This window comes from Plecotus auritus, assembly GCF_963455305.1.
Source record: "Plecotus auritus genome assembly, chromosome: X".
Classification (NCBI taxonomy): domain Eukaryota; kingdom Metazoa; phylum Chordata; class Mammalia; order Chiroptera; family Vespertilionidae; genus Plecotus; species Plecotus auritus.
Window position 1 is genome coordinate 83,021,955 of NC_137784.1, and position 14,200 is coordinate 83,036,154.

The 14,200-nt window shown below is 44.5% G+C and overlaps 1 protein-coding gene across 1 annotated transcript; it reads left to right on the forward strand.

Moving 5' to 3' along the window:
• Window positions 1-8,620: 8,620 nt before the first annotated feature.
• Window positions 8,621-9,313, forward strand: CLDN2 (claudin 2; the record flags this gene model as incomplete). Its single annotated transcript, XM_080652347.1, has 1 exon — window positions 8,621-9,313. The coding sequence occupies one exon, from the start codon at window positions 8,621-8,623 to the stop codon at window positions 9,311-9,313; it is 693 nt and encodes a 230-aa protein (XP_080508473.1).
• Window positions 9,314-14,200: the final 4,887 nt, after the last annotated feature.

Here is a 14,200-nt window from a genome sequence, read left to right on the forward strand (position 1 = left end):
ACTAAAGTGTAAAGAATTGAAGTGACTCTCCCAAGGCCACACAGCTAGAGGGCGCAGAGGCAAAGCCAAATCCTTGTCTGACTCCAAAGCCCAGGCTCTTTTCCTGCTACACCATACCACCTATCTTGAAAACAAATAGCCTCAGCTTTTTTCTTTTGATGAGAAAATGCTAAAGCCAGTCCATACTAATAAGAATTTCCAAGGTCTTTTGATTCTCAGGCCAGGACTCTTTCTCTAAACCCTCTACTGCTCATCACACAAACAAAACCAGAATCTAGTCTGGGTCACTGCTCAATCACTTGCTATTTTGTCCACCACTGACTTCCTGACCATGGCTGAAAGCAGACCCACATTGGGACATTTTTCCCATTTGCATAAGCTTAAACAACTTGTTCTTCCTCCTGCCCAGCTTTGCTAAGTCAGACTTTCTAGAGATTTCAAATCTCAGTGATGTTAATTTTTTACTCTGCCTCTCCCTCCCCCGTGCCAAACTACTTTTCTACTTACTCCTACTAAGTCAAGATTGGGTCTGAGGAGAGGATATCTTCTTGGGTACACTGTGGAATTCCATGGGAAACTCAAGCTGGACTCTTCTGTTACCATTCCAGAAAGGCTAAAGCAGGAACTGGGAGGCAGGAGGTCCTTTCCCCCCAAAATTCAAGGTAGCTCAACATTCAGTGAAATCCCAGATATACGTGGGAAGTACAAAGGAAAAGTATTTAACCCAGCCTGGGTAGAAAGAGGGGTCGAAGGAAGGTTTCAAGGAGAGGATGAATCCTGAAGGATGGCTAGCAATTAAGCAGGCAAATGGTGGATGGTAAAATAACATGCTTAAGGGCTTGGAGACAGAGAGAAAGGCAAATTCAGAGAAGTGCATGTGTTCAGGTATGGCTGGAGTGTGTGTGTGTGTGTGTGTGTGTGTGGTTTGAAGCTGGGAAGAAAAGCAGGAGTCAGACAACTGAGGACTTGCCTGGCATCCTGGGCTACAGTTTGAACTTCATCCTGAAAACAAATAAGAGATCCTGAAGTTTTTTAAAGCATAGTAAAGAGGTGGGGTGGCACTTATGATTTCATTTCCATTTTAGAAAGATCTGCTCAGCCAGTTTGGCACATTGGTTAGGGTGTCAGCCCTCAGACCAAAGGGTCGAGGGTTCGATTCCCAGTCAAGGGCATGTACTTCCATTGTAGGTTCAATCCCTCCCCAGTCAGGGCACAAGCAAGAGGCAACCAATTGATATGTCTCTCTCATGTAGATGTTTCTCTCTTCTCTCCCCTCTCTCTAAAAATCGATGGAAAAAATACCCTTGCTGCTTGGGTGTCAAAAAGGCACTATTTTAGAAAGATCCTTGACTACTGGATGGATCATTGATTACAGGGGCAGGGCAGAAGTGGAATTAAAAAGACCAATTTGAGGTGCCTATGAGATTTCCAAATGGACAAGTTTAGGCAATGGAGATGGGAAAAAATGGATTTATTCAGGATATATTTTGACAGTATTCAGGATATATTTTGATAGGACTTCATAAATGACTATATGTTAAAAAGAGGTGAGGAATCAAGGATGACTGGCTTGGGTTATTGAATTAGTTATGGTCCCATTGAAATAGAGAACACTATGTAAGGGTTTGGGATAGAGAGAGAAGATGGCAGATGACTTCAGTTTTGCAAATGTTGAGTTTGAGGTGCCATTAAAACATTCAGATGGGGTCATTCCAAATGCAGATGAATATACAAATCTTGAGTTCAGGAGAGAGATCTGTGCTAGAGGTCTAAATTTAGAAGTCATTAGCATAGAGACAGAGTGGATGAGACATCTATGGAGAATATAGAGAGGGGGATAGATGGAAGTGGGAGAAGGCATAGAGGAAATAAATGGTGATGGAAAAAATAAAAATTAAAAACAAAAAAAGTAAGTTCTGAAAATCAATCAATCCATTAACAATTCCCTTTTCAAAAGGAGGCCCAATAAAAACATGGACTATTGTGAATGGGGAAAAACCACAAAATAAAAAGTCTAGATTAAACCCTCAGTGGAATAATCAGATCTACAGAGGGAACAGAAGAACTTTTTAAAGAGACATAGGAGAATCATTTTGAGGGACAGGGAAAACTAGGAGTGGTGTTATAGAAAACAAGAGATAAGACAGTTTTATGAAGGAGAGGGACAATGTGAAATGACAGGGATATGATAATTGGATTTTGGGATAAGGAAATCATTGGTAATCTTAGTGAGAATATTTTCAGTAGAGGGCTAATGCCAGAAGCAAGACTTCAGAGGGTTGAGCAATGAGTGGGAAAGGGAAGAAGTAGAGACATCAATATTAAGTGGCTTGTTTAAGAATTTTGGCTGCAAAGAGAATGCTGTGGATAGGGTAATAGCTGGAAAGAGGAGAGGGAGGGTGGCTCAAAAAGAGATAAGTATTTGAAGTAGTCCCCTGAAGATGCTCACTAGGGAGATGTAGAAGAACTTCCAAGCAGCACTGAAGGCCCAGTGGGATGCAGTCAGGATCAGGAATTGTGCCCCATTTAGCAATAAGAAAATAAATGCCTGGAAATGACTTGCACAGGGTCACAGCTGGAAAGTGAAAGAGCTGAGATCCAAGTTAGATTTCCCTTCCTACCTCCTATCAAATGTTTATTGGCCCCTGCTCTGCACTGCTTTGCATCAACATTGGCATTGTCATATCCATCATGGAGGAATGAACACTATTGACTATCAACCAATGCAGCAGAGGCAGAACAAAAGTTTAATATATGATTTCCTCCCCCAAATTGTTTAGAGATTGGTTGAAGAGATAAGATATTCAACAAATGTGTATACATATAAAATGGTGAAACTTTGTTTGTCTCTATCTGTCTCTTTGTCACCACTCTGGGTGTTCAAATGCATTGTGTAAGGCACTTGAGATACAAAAATGAATAAGATACAGTTCTTGGCTTTAAATAGTTTACAGACTAGGGGGGCGGAGAATAAGGATTTCTATAGTTTCCTCATCTGTATAATAGGGATTTGGGTACCACAAAGCATTATTATGGTATTAAGTGAGTTAATGAGAGAAACCAAGATGGCGGCATAGGTAAACACCTGAACTTGCTGCCTAGCACAACCACTTCAAAACTACAACTAAAAGACAAAACGGGTATCATCTAGAAGCCGGGAAGGCTGGCTGAGTGGAACTTATACAACTAGAAGGAAAGAGAAAAGCACACTGAGACTGAGAGGAGGTGCAGAGGTGCAGAAGTGAAGTGCAGAGGTACGGAGGCGCGCGTGCGAAAGGCTGGCAACTGAGTACGCTGTTGTCTTTTTCAATCGGGAGGGAGATACAAGCTCCCGACTGCTCTGAACTCAAGTTCCAGGCGAGACTCTGGGGACCCAGACTCATACGGGGAGAAACGGTTGTCTGGCATTGGGTGGAACTCGAGGGTGTCTTTCTCTCAGAGGTGCTTGCAGCTATCACTGTTTCTGCACGGTGCAGCAGGACACAGAGACACGGGACCTCTTTCAGGCAGGGCTGATGGTCATCCATTGCTGTTTGCTCTGCCCTGGTGATTCCCTGAGACCCTGCCCCACCCAATTTACAACCCCACCCAAGCAGTGCGCAGAGGCTTTTGCATATGAATGGCCTGGTCTTTTGCAATCTGAAACCTAACCTACTGCAGCTGGGTCAAAGAGCCCCAGAGCCTCCAAAAGAAGACCCAAGACTCAACAGCAGCTTGCATTGCTTCACAGCTGGGCCTCATCTGGGCACCTCCAAACCCAAACAAAGAGAAGGAATCTGCAGATCTCTCTGTAGCTCCTGCTGGGTGGCCTCTCTCCTTGGAGATCCAAGAGCCAGTGTACCCAGTGGTCAGAGAGAGACCATCCAGACTACAACTCTTCATATCCATAAAAGACACACTCATGGGGCAGACTCAGTGAGCACCAAAGCCCCACTGAAGCAAGTCTTGCCCCCTAAGGGTGTCTCCAGCACAGAAGTTCTCCCATCATAGACACAACTGATCCTCACAGCCAATTGGCCTGGAGGTCAATTCCTCCCAGTGATACCAACAACAATCAGGGCTTAACTACAACAAGACTGTGCACACAGCCCACAAAGGGGTGCACTAAGAATGTCCAACTCAGGCAATTAGGGAGGCTGAGCCACTGGGCCCTATAGGACACCTAGCTAACAAAGCCACTCTATCAACACAGGGAAGCAGTCAAAATGCAGAGACAAAGAAACAGATCACAAATGAAAGAAATGGAGGAAAGCAAACTACTGGATATAGAGTTCTAAACCACGGTTTTAAGGTTACTCAAGTGTTACAGAAGACCGGAAAAAAAACAAGCCATGCGTAGGGAAAGGGAGATACATTTTATTAAGTGCAGGGCCAGAGAAAAATGTGCCTTTCAAATTCCGAGCCCCCCCATATGGAGGAAACCTTTTCTATTTATACTTTTCCTAGCTCTTTTGTCTCCCAAATTTGGAATGAGACTTCCAGGCCTTCTGGGAAAGAAGGCCTATGTGCTGGGAAGGGGCCATGAGATGATATCTCAAGGCCTGGCCTGGTGTCAGCACTGACAACTCTGTCTGAGGCATAGTCCACAGCCTCTCTGGAATGGGAGTAGTCTTATTTTCCTTATTATTTAAGCAAGCAAGCATTTACAGAAGCCAAAATAGCCGGGTTAAAATTTCAAACAGCAGTTTTTATATAAGATGGTTGCTTCACAAGAATCTTCTAGAAACCTCTGAGAAATTTAGAGAGACCCTCAAGGATATGAAAAAGGGCCAACTAGAAATTAAGCATACACTGACTGGAATAAAGAATAATATACAGAGATTCAACAGTAGACTAAAGAATCTCAAGAATCAAGTCAAATATTTGAAATACGAAGAAGCAAAAAACACCCAACTGGAAAAGCAAAAAGAAAGAAGAATCCAAAAATATGAAGATAGTGTAAGGAGCCTCTGGGACAACTTCAAGCGTACCAACATCCAAATTATGGGGGTGCCAGAAGAAGAGAGAGAGCAAGATATTGAAAACGTATTTGAAGAAATAATGACCAAAAACTTCCCCCACCTCGTGAAAGAAATAGACTTACAAGTCCAGGAAGCACAGAGAACCCCAAACAAAAGGAATCCAAAGAGGACCACACCAAGACACATCATAATTAAAATGCCAAGAGCAAAAGACAAAGAGAGAATATTAAAAGCAGCAAGAGAAAAACAGTTAGTTACCTACAAGGGAGTACCCATACGACTGTCAGCTGATTTCTCAACAGAAACTATGCAGGCCAGACGGGAGTGGCAAGAAATATTCAAAGTGATGAATACCAAGAACCTACAACCAAGATTACTCTACCCAGCAAAGCTGTCATTTAGAATTGAAGGTCAGATAAAGAGCTTCACAGATAAGAAAAAGCTAAAAGAATTCATCACCGCCAAATCAGTATTATATGAAATGCTGAAGGGTATTCTTTAAGAAGAGGAAGAAGAAGAAAAAGGTAAAGACAAAAATTATGAACAACAGCGTGACAACAAATACATATCTATCAACAAGTGAATCTGAAAATCAAGTGAATAAAAAACCTGAGGAACAGAATAAACTGGTGAATATAATAGGATCAGGGGCATAGAAAGGGAGTGGACTGACAATTCTCTGGGGAGGAAAGGGGTGTGGGTGTCAGGAAGAGACTGGACAAAAATTGTACACCTATGGATGAGGACAGTGGGGGAGGGGTAAGGGCAGAGGCGGGTGGGAACCGGGTGAAGGGGAGCTATGGGGGGCGGGGAAGGGGAACAACTGTAATAATCTGAACAATGAAGATTTATTAGAAAAAAAAAGAAAAAAAAGTGAGTTAACATTTGTGAAGTGCTTATAATGGTCACATAGGAAACACTGTATAAGTGCTATTGTTCTTCTAATCATTATTACTATGGTGGAGGTAAGTAAACACAAGATATTGTAAGAACATAGAGGAGGGGCACTTGATCCTGGCTAAAGTAAGAGATATCTGAGCTGAGTCCTAAAGCATGAGAAGGCGCTACAGAGGGAGAAGAATGCCAGGCATTCTGCATAGAAGGAACAGCAGTGCTCAGGTTTGTAAGCAAAGATAACATGATCTGATTAAGGAACTGAAAGTATTTTAGTTTAGTCAAAGCATAGAGCATAAGGAGGGAAATGACAAGAGATGAAGCTTGAGAGGTCATAGAATACAAACAAGTTTGGACTTCATTCTTTAGCTGATGGAAGCCACTGGAACGTTTTATGTAGAGTAGTGACTTGATCAGATTAATGTGTTGAAAGCTCATCTTAGCCACAGCGTGGAGAATGAATTGGAAGAGGCAAGATTGGAAGTAAGACCAGTTAGGAAGTCATTACTATAGTCCAGAGGAAAGAGGATGAAGCAGCTCTGAACTAGGAAAGTAGCAGTGGGGATAGAGAGACTGGTACTATGGATTTGAGGTATAGCCATGAGGTAGAATTGGTGAGACAGTAACCATAGAGAATGAGGGATAAGTGTAAGAGAGGTATCAAGAATCACTCCCAGGATTTTGGTCTGGCACAAGGGGATCAATAGAGATATCATTCAGTGTCCATTTGGGAACCCAGGGAAGACCTACTTGAGGAGGGGCGCGATGGGAGAAGTGACTACCATATTTTTCCATGTATAAGACTCTATTTTTTTCTAAAATCGTTAGACTGAAAATCGAGGGGCATCTTATACATGGAAGTTAACGGAGGAGGGAGCCACGCGGGTGCATAGCTGCCCATACCTTGTCAAACAGGTTTCCTCTAATCACAATCCTTATTGTTACTAATGTGAGCTGATGCCATAATTGTAGGTGGAGGTGGAGAATGTGCAGATGAAACAGGGACCCAAGCATTCTGAGCCCATAAAGGTGTCAAACAATAAAAAGATAAATACTGATTGTCTTTCTCTGCAAAATTCAAACTGAATGTAATCAGCTATACAAAAGAGCATGGAAATAGAGCTGCAGGAAGACAACTTGGACCTCCTCCCACTGAGTGTATGACCAGACAATGGAGAAAACAGGAAGAACAACTCCTTAAGATGCCAAAAAAGACCTTAAGCAAAATGTTTAAAATATTGATTTCTTAATTTTGGGTTGGGAAAGTGGGGGGCGTCTTATACATGGGGGCATCTTATACACAGAAAAATATGGTATTTCTTACTTAAGCACGTTGAATTTGAGGTGTCTATGAGATTTTCAAGTGGACATTTTAAATAGGTAATTGTTTTGGCAGTCTTGAAGCTCAGGAGGAAGGTTTATACCGGAAATACAGATTTGGGAATGCCAGTGGATAGGTATGAGATTAAGTCATGAGAGTGCATAAGTATACTCAGGGATAGAGTGTTAATTGAGAAAAAGGATGGACTTCTGAGGAAAACTCACATTTAAGAGATGGGTAATGTAAGAGAAATTTTGAGGAAGGCTAAAATGGAATAGCCAGATTATGCTGGGTTGGAAAGTTAGTGGACTGGAGGATCTTGTAGAAGATAGGAGGAAGGATGTGCCCTTTACCCTTAGTGTCTTGAACCTTGGCAAGATTAGGGACTCCTTCAACACTACAAAATCCTGGACAGCTCTGAGTTTCCAAAGGATTGGCTTAGATGTTTTCCCCTTACAAAGCCCTCTATTTGGCTTCCCTTTCCTCTGTTCACCCTAACAGAGAGCCCAAGGAATTTTAGGGCTCCATCCAGGCCCTGGAACAACCTTTGCTCCAGAGTCCTCCCACATCATCTGAGAAGTCTAGGGCTGATGTGGCCATCTATTAGGAGAATAGATGGAAAATGTTTGGGTGTATTATATATGCAGGAGGCCTTAGGCTAGCCTGTGGAGGGGGATTTGGGCAGGTCCTAGAGAACCTGAACTCTCAGAGTATAGACAGAAGACTTTGTTGCCTGCCCCAATTTGCCCTGGAGTAGATTTTCACCATGGGTAGGATGACCCAGAGATAAACCACTGCTTTCTAGGCCCTTGAAGATTTAAGAGGCTTCTAATAACTTGGAGTCCAAGGCTATATCTTAGGACCTGTTACTCCTGGTCCAGTCTCCTGAAGTTTGGCCTCAGTCTGCAATTGAGGGGCCCTGTGTCACTGTTGCTGGGCAATGTGTTAAACAGAAGGCCTTGGAGACAGAACCACGCCAGCCAACAGCCTAACATGGAGTTAACACAGCCACCACAACTGCCAGTGCCATCATCACCTTCTTGAAAGTGGCCACCTGTCTGGCCCCTAATTCTGTCTGGCTGCCAACCTAAAGCATGTGCCTACGCAGGAGGTGATGACATTTTGGCTCCACTTTCAATTTTTTTTTTTCCTTTCTCATGCGTTATTTCTAAAGATAACAAAGTTCAAAAAGCACCCGGTATTTTCTGGTTTCTCATAAGCTTCTGGTCAATATTTAATCTGGTTTATGGATTTTTTTTTAGGTCTTCTAGATGCCTTCTTGAGCCTGATTGCGGCCACCCACAGACACTTGTAAGGAGAAGAGAAGTCAGCATAGCAGAGACTCTCTGAAATTAGGAAACAGAGGCTGGGATCCAAGGAGCAAAAGCTGCAGCCAGAACACAAGAAAACAAGCCCTGAAGACACTTCTACTGAGAGGTCTGCCATGGCCTCTCTTGGCATCCAACTTATAGGCTATATCCTGGGCCTTCTGGGACTGTTGGGCACCCTGGTGGCCATGCTGCTCCCCAGCTGGCGAACAAGTTCTTATGTTGGTGCTAGCATTGTGACAGCAGTCGGCTTCTCTAAGGGTCTCTGGATGGAGTGTGCCACACACAGCACAGGCATCACCCAGTGTGACATCTACAGCACCCTTCTAGGCCTGCCCCCCGACATCCAGGCTGCCCAGGCCATGATGGTGACGTCCAGTGCAATTTCCTCGTTGGCCTGCATTATCTCTGTGGTGGGCATGAGATGCACAGTTTTCTGCCAGGATTCCCAAGCCAAGGACAGAGTGGCGATAGTGGGTGGAGTCTTCTTCATCCTTGGAGGCCTCCTGAGCTTCATCCCTGTTGCTTGGAATCTTCATGGGATCTTGCGGGACTTCTACTCCCCAATGGTGCCTGACAGCATGAAATTTGAAATTGGAGAGGCCCTTTACTTGGGCATTATTTCCTCCCTGTTCTCCCTGGTAGCTGGAGTCATCCTCTCCTTTTCCTGCTCACCGCAGGGAAATCGCGCTAACTACTATGATGCCTACCAGGCCCAGCCCCTCACCACTAGGAGCTCTCCAACACCTGGTCAACCACCCAAAGTCAAGAATGAGTTTAACTCCTACAGCCTGACAGGGTATGTGTGAAGAACCAGGGGCTAGAGCTGGGGGTGGTGGTGGCTGGGTCTGTAAAAACCAGTGGACAGCCCCCCTCCCTCGGGGCCTCAGGTGAGGGACATTGCTGCTGGATTATGTCAGAAGGTGGTGCTGAGAATAGACTGACTTTGGCCATGGGATCAAGAGAATGCAAAAATGAATGCTGGTGTGACAGTGTCCAGGTTGAACTGTCAATATGCTTACCAACCCAGTCTTTCTGTTTCCTTCACCTTAGTTCCCAACCCTACACCCTGAATCCCCCAACCCTCAACTTCAAATCCATCCCCTACTCTAGGCCAGACTCCATAGCTCCAATCTGCCTTTTGGTTTACCTGGCAATCCATTCATAAACCCACTGATCACATCCCACGGACTGACCCTTTCTGTGATCAAAGACCATCCCTCTGGCTGAGGTTGACTCTCAGATCATTGCTGGGGGTTGAGGAAAGAAAGAGTGGTGGCTTTTATGAAGATGGTTCAAATCCTCCTCCTCAAGCTTCCCTCCAAATAAACTGACTGGCCACTAATGGGCCCTGGAGAGTCCATTCCAGTCTTATTATGACTCCTCAGTGTTCAGACTCATTTGTGCACAAACAGAAATAGAGCCATCACACTGTACAGAGGGAACAGAGAACAACTGGATGCAGGATGACAGGGAAGGAAGGTAGCTGAGGACCCAAAAGACCAGAGCCACTTCCCAGAGAAATTCCAGAATTCCCTCACACTTGTGCATTAGGGATCTAGCCCACAGCTAGAGGAAAACAAGGAAAGAAGATATGATGTAAAGCTCCACTCCAGGCAGCAGCAGATCCTTACTCCATTGAGAAACTGCCTCAGAAGCTGCAGCCCCAACTTTCACTGAAGTTTCTGCCTCCCTCCGAGGCACCTGACCTGGTCTCCTGCTAAATAACAAGGCTAAGGGCCCCACACAATGGTTTCCTTAAGAATGGGAAATTAATTTTTCTAGAGATGGCCCTTGACTGGGAGATGAGAGTGTGGGAGCTATGGGAGACTGTGAAAGATATCATTCCTTGACACTGGTGCCCAAGAAAGAATAAGAACTTTGATATCTAAGAAGCGAGGTGGACATGTGTGCTTCTTCAGTAGATGTTTCTATTGGGCCAGAGAGAGTCAGCTTCCCAGAGAGTCTTCAAAACTAATAGAAAATCAGCTCAAAGGCTGAGACAGACCTCCAGGGGTCTAACCATAGAGCACACTACAGAGACTGAAAGACCACAGTACAAGGTGGGCCTCCTGTTGTCCTTCATATTCGCCCCATCTTCCCTCACCAGATACTCCTGAGCTGCTAGAATGCATCCAAGGGCTTCAGCGTAGAATAATCAGGCCCAAGGTGTTATGGCCCTGATCTGAGTGATAGCTAAGCTGCTGCCTGGGATTTCAGGTGAGGTGAGAAAGTACAGAATGGTTCCCAAGCAGACAGTTCCAGTTCCAAGACCTGAAAATGCTCCATTTCCCCTGGGGTAGCGGTGGAGGTGTGAGTCATAAACAAACCAAAGGCATTTTTGCTCACAACTTCTGAAGAACTCCAGTACACCTCCCCAAACCTCAGTGCCAGCAGAAAGGGCCCATTCATTGTATCTATCATGCCTTGCATGTTTTCCACTTCCTTGCCTATGTTTAAGCTGTTCTTCCAGACTGGAAAGCCCTATCCCTTTTGCCAAGTTTTCCTCATGCTTAAACAACTTGCTCAGCACCATCTCCTTCATTGAGCTTCTTCTGACCACTCTGTCCCTTTCTTCCCCTCCCTCAATGTACAATTCACTTCTTTGATGCTTATCATTCACAATTTTGATGCATAGTTATATTTTCATGTTTGTATATCTGATTTCACAAGTACTTTGTAAACTTTTGGAGGGTAGGGGCCATATCTTAGACATCTATGTATCCTCTAGACTTACAGATAAAGATTATCTGTAAGAGTGCTTGGCAAATAGTAGATGATCAATAAACATTTGTTGATTGAATAACTGTTTTATTCTTTCGAAGTGGCCCATACAGGGCAGGTGTGATGGAGAGAATTGGGCTAAGGGGAGGGTAGGATGGAAACTGGCTTTTATTCCCTCTGGTGGATAGAAAGTTCTAGACTTTTCTGAAGATATTATGAAAGTAAAACCCCTCCTCCTCAGGAAAACTTTAATCTTTTCATCTTGCCCAGGGCTCCTCCTTTTCACAATAATTGTTTCATTTTTAAGTTATTTACTAAATTTACTATGTGTTTATTCCTTTCATTCTCTGAATAACCATTGTGAGGAAAGTGAAATAGATCGGATAATCTCCATTTGCCAGATGGAGAAATTAAGGTCCACATAAGTAAAGAGATTTTCCTAGGGTTACACAGATGGTTTTAGTGCTCCAGTCTCCTGACTCCCAAAATAGGACTCTGCTGATCCAATAATATTCACAGCCAATAGGAAGAGCCTGACAGAAGTCCCCAAATTGCCTGAGGAAAATAACTTATGCCCAACAAGGTAACATTGGGAACACCTAGGCAGGGGTGGGCAAACTTTTTGACTCGAGGGCCACAATGGGTTCTTAAACTGGACCGGAGGGCCGGAACAAAAGCATGGATGGAGTGTTTGTGTGAACTAATATAAATTCAAAGTAAAGGAGTGGAGGGGAGAGCAAGAGAACCCTCCGCTCTTGCGGCTCCGCGGGCCGGATAGAACAGCCGAATGGGCCGGATCCGGCCTGCGGGCCGTAGTTTGCCCACGGCTGATGGTCTCCTGTGAGGGGGATCTGTGAGAGCAGGACAAATTCACTGAGTATACCACCTGGAACTGCCCCTCCTGCCATGCTGGCCAGCTGTCCAGCCTGGGCTCAGCTAACTGTCCCATCAGAGAAAATGCCAAGCTTATATTTGAATAAGTTACAACACCTCAGTTCCAATTACCCTAACTCTGGAGGTATAGGATTTTGGGAGGCCAACAATTTGGCCCTGTTTCAACTTCTTTTGGAATTAACAAAGCCTAATTCATGAAGATGTTAACTATGGCAACACTGACCATAATGGGGCCCTACAAGATTCAGCTTACCCAGCCCCTGGACCTAGTGGGCCTCAGTACACAGGAGCCTGTTATAACAGGCACTACTATCATTGCACTACTGAAGTGAGCCTTCTTTGGTGCAGAGGCTAGGACTCCAGCATCCAAGCCCAGTTAGAAGGAATGGCAGCAGGCAGGAATAAAGGTGGAGAGAGAGGGCTTGATGAACAGAAGTTTAATAAGAGGTAATATCTCTGGTCTGGAACCAGGAACCCAAGTGCTCTCAACTGGGGCCACTGAAGGTTAGAAGATGGGTTGTCTTGCTGACTCTGCTATGCTGAGTGGGCACCAGTCTTGTATGGGCTCCAATGCCCCACCACCTGGCAACCAAAACACTTTCAGATCCACCACTTTATTACATGCTCTAAATACCCCCAATGAAATGGATCTTTTGCAGGAAACAAAATGGAGGCTCAGAGAGGTAATTTCCATAAAGTTATAGAGTGTCAGAGTCTGAACATAAGCTTGGAAACCCTTCCCACAGGGTCTGCGATTATGATAAGAACACCTGTTGCTCTTCAGCTTTCTGCAGCCCTCCTGCCCCTGTCTGCTACTGTAATCTAAGGGCCTTTGAGGAAAACAGAGCACAGACCTTACCTTCATCTTAGGATAAGGCTGACCTGGGAGGTTCTTCTTCCTTTTTTTTTTTTTTAATAAGAATTTATTTGAGCTAAACTGATGACATATGCAGGGAACAAGATCTCAAGTGCTCTTCCTGCTCCTTTTAATTTGGGAAGATTCTATGGAAGGAGTTAGAAATTCATCCTCAACTAGGGAAAGCAGAGAAGAGCCAACAAAGAGCGACTGGTTGAGCAAGAAAAGCCTCGATCTAAATAATTTCCTAGAAATCCCTTTGAGACTGGGTCCATGTTGAATAGCTTTCAACTAACCCCATTGGCTTCCATCATAAAGTAATTTAGATTAGCCATAGACTGAGGGGATAGTGAAGGCTGTTGTGTTTATACTTCAGACTCATGGCTCTGACCCTTGCACAAGGAGAGATGTTTCTGCCCTCCCTCATTCCTCTGATAATATGGTGACTCATGTCCCCCCTCCTTGGGGCCCTGGTGACCCACTGCTATGTGATAATTAATGGGGAGGTGGAAGCTAAAACTGGCTTCTTTGTGGGAAGGCAAGTTCCAACTTTCTGTGAGACCTTTACCCAGTCAGTTAAACAAGCATTCAACCAACTCTCTAGCCATCCAGCCCACACCAACTGCACTCTTAGTCTGTGTCAGGCAATGTCTGCTTTGAGGGCTACAAAGGTGAATAAGGAAAGATAAGTCATGCACATCAAAGTGTGGTCAAAGGCACAATATTGTCTGTCCTGAGAGAAGGGGAAAGTGCCATAAATTGGGATGTCAGGGGCTAGTTTAAAAAGTTATGTAAATCCCCTCAAGTCCCAATTAATATGAAATGAGGCTCTGGCACTACTTGAGCTTCTGGGGGAAGAATGATGAAAAGAAACTGCTTCTCTAGCTGAAGGCCCATGGGAAATAGAGAAATAGGATGGAGTGCAGTGCTAAGGAAGAAACAGGGAGACACTACTCAGCTAACCCAGAACACCTTTGAGTTTACCTCACAACACCCCCAAACAGCTCTAATGCAGAGAGTGATTCTGGGGCTCAGCCTCCTCTCCCTCAGTTCCTTCTCTTGGGCAGGTCTATGGTATTGCTGAGGGCAGCAGAGATAGTGACCATCCAAGTAACCTGAGGCCTTTTGGCTCTGGACCAGAGGAGAAACACAGGTGTGGGAAAAGGGGCACAGTTGTAAAGGAAGGCAAATGAGGCCTTGCAGAGTCAACAGTTTTTTCCCA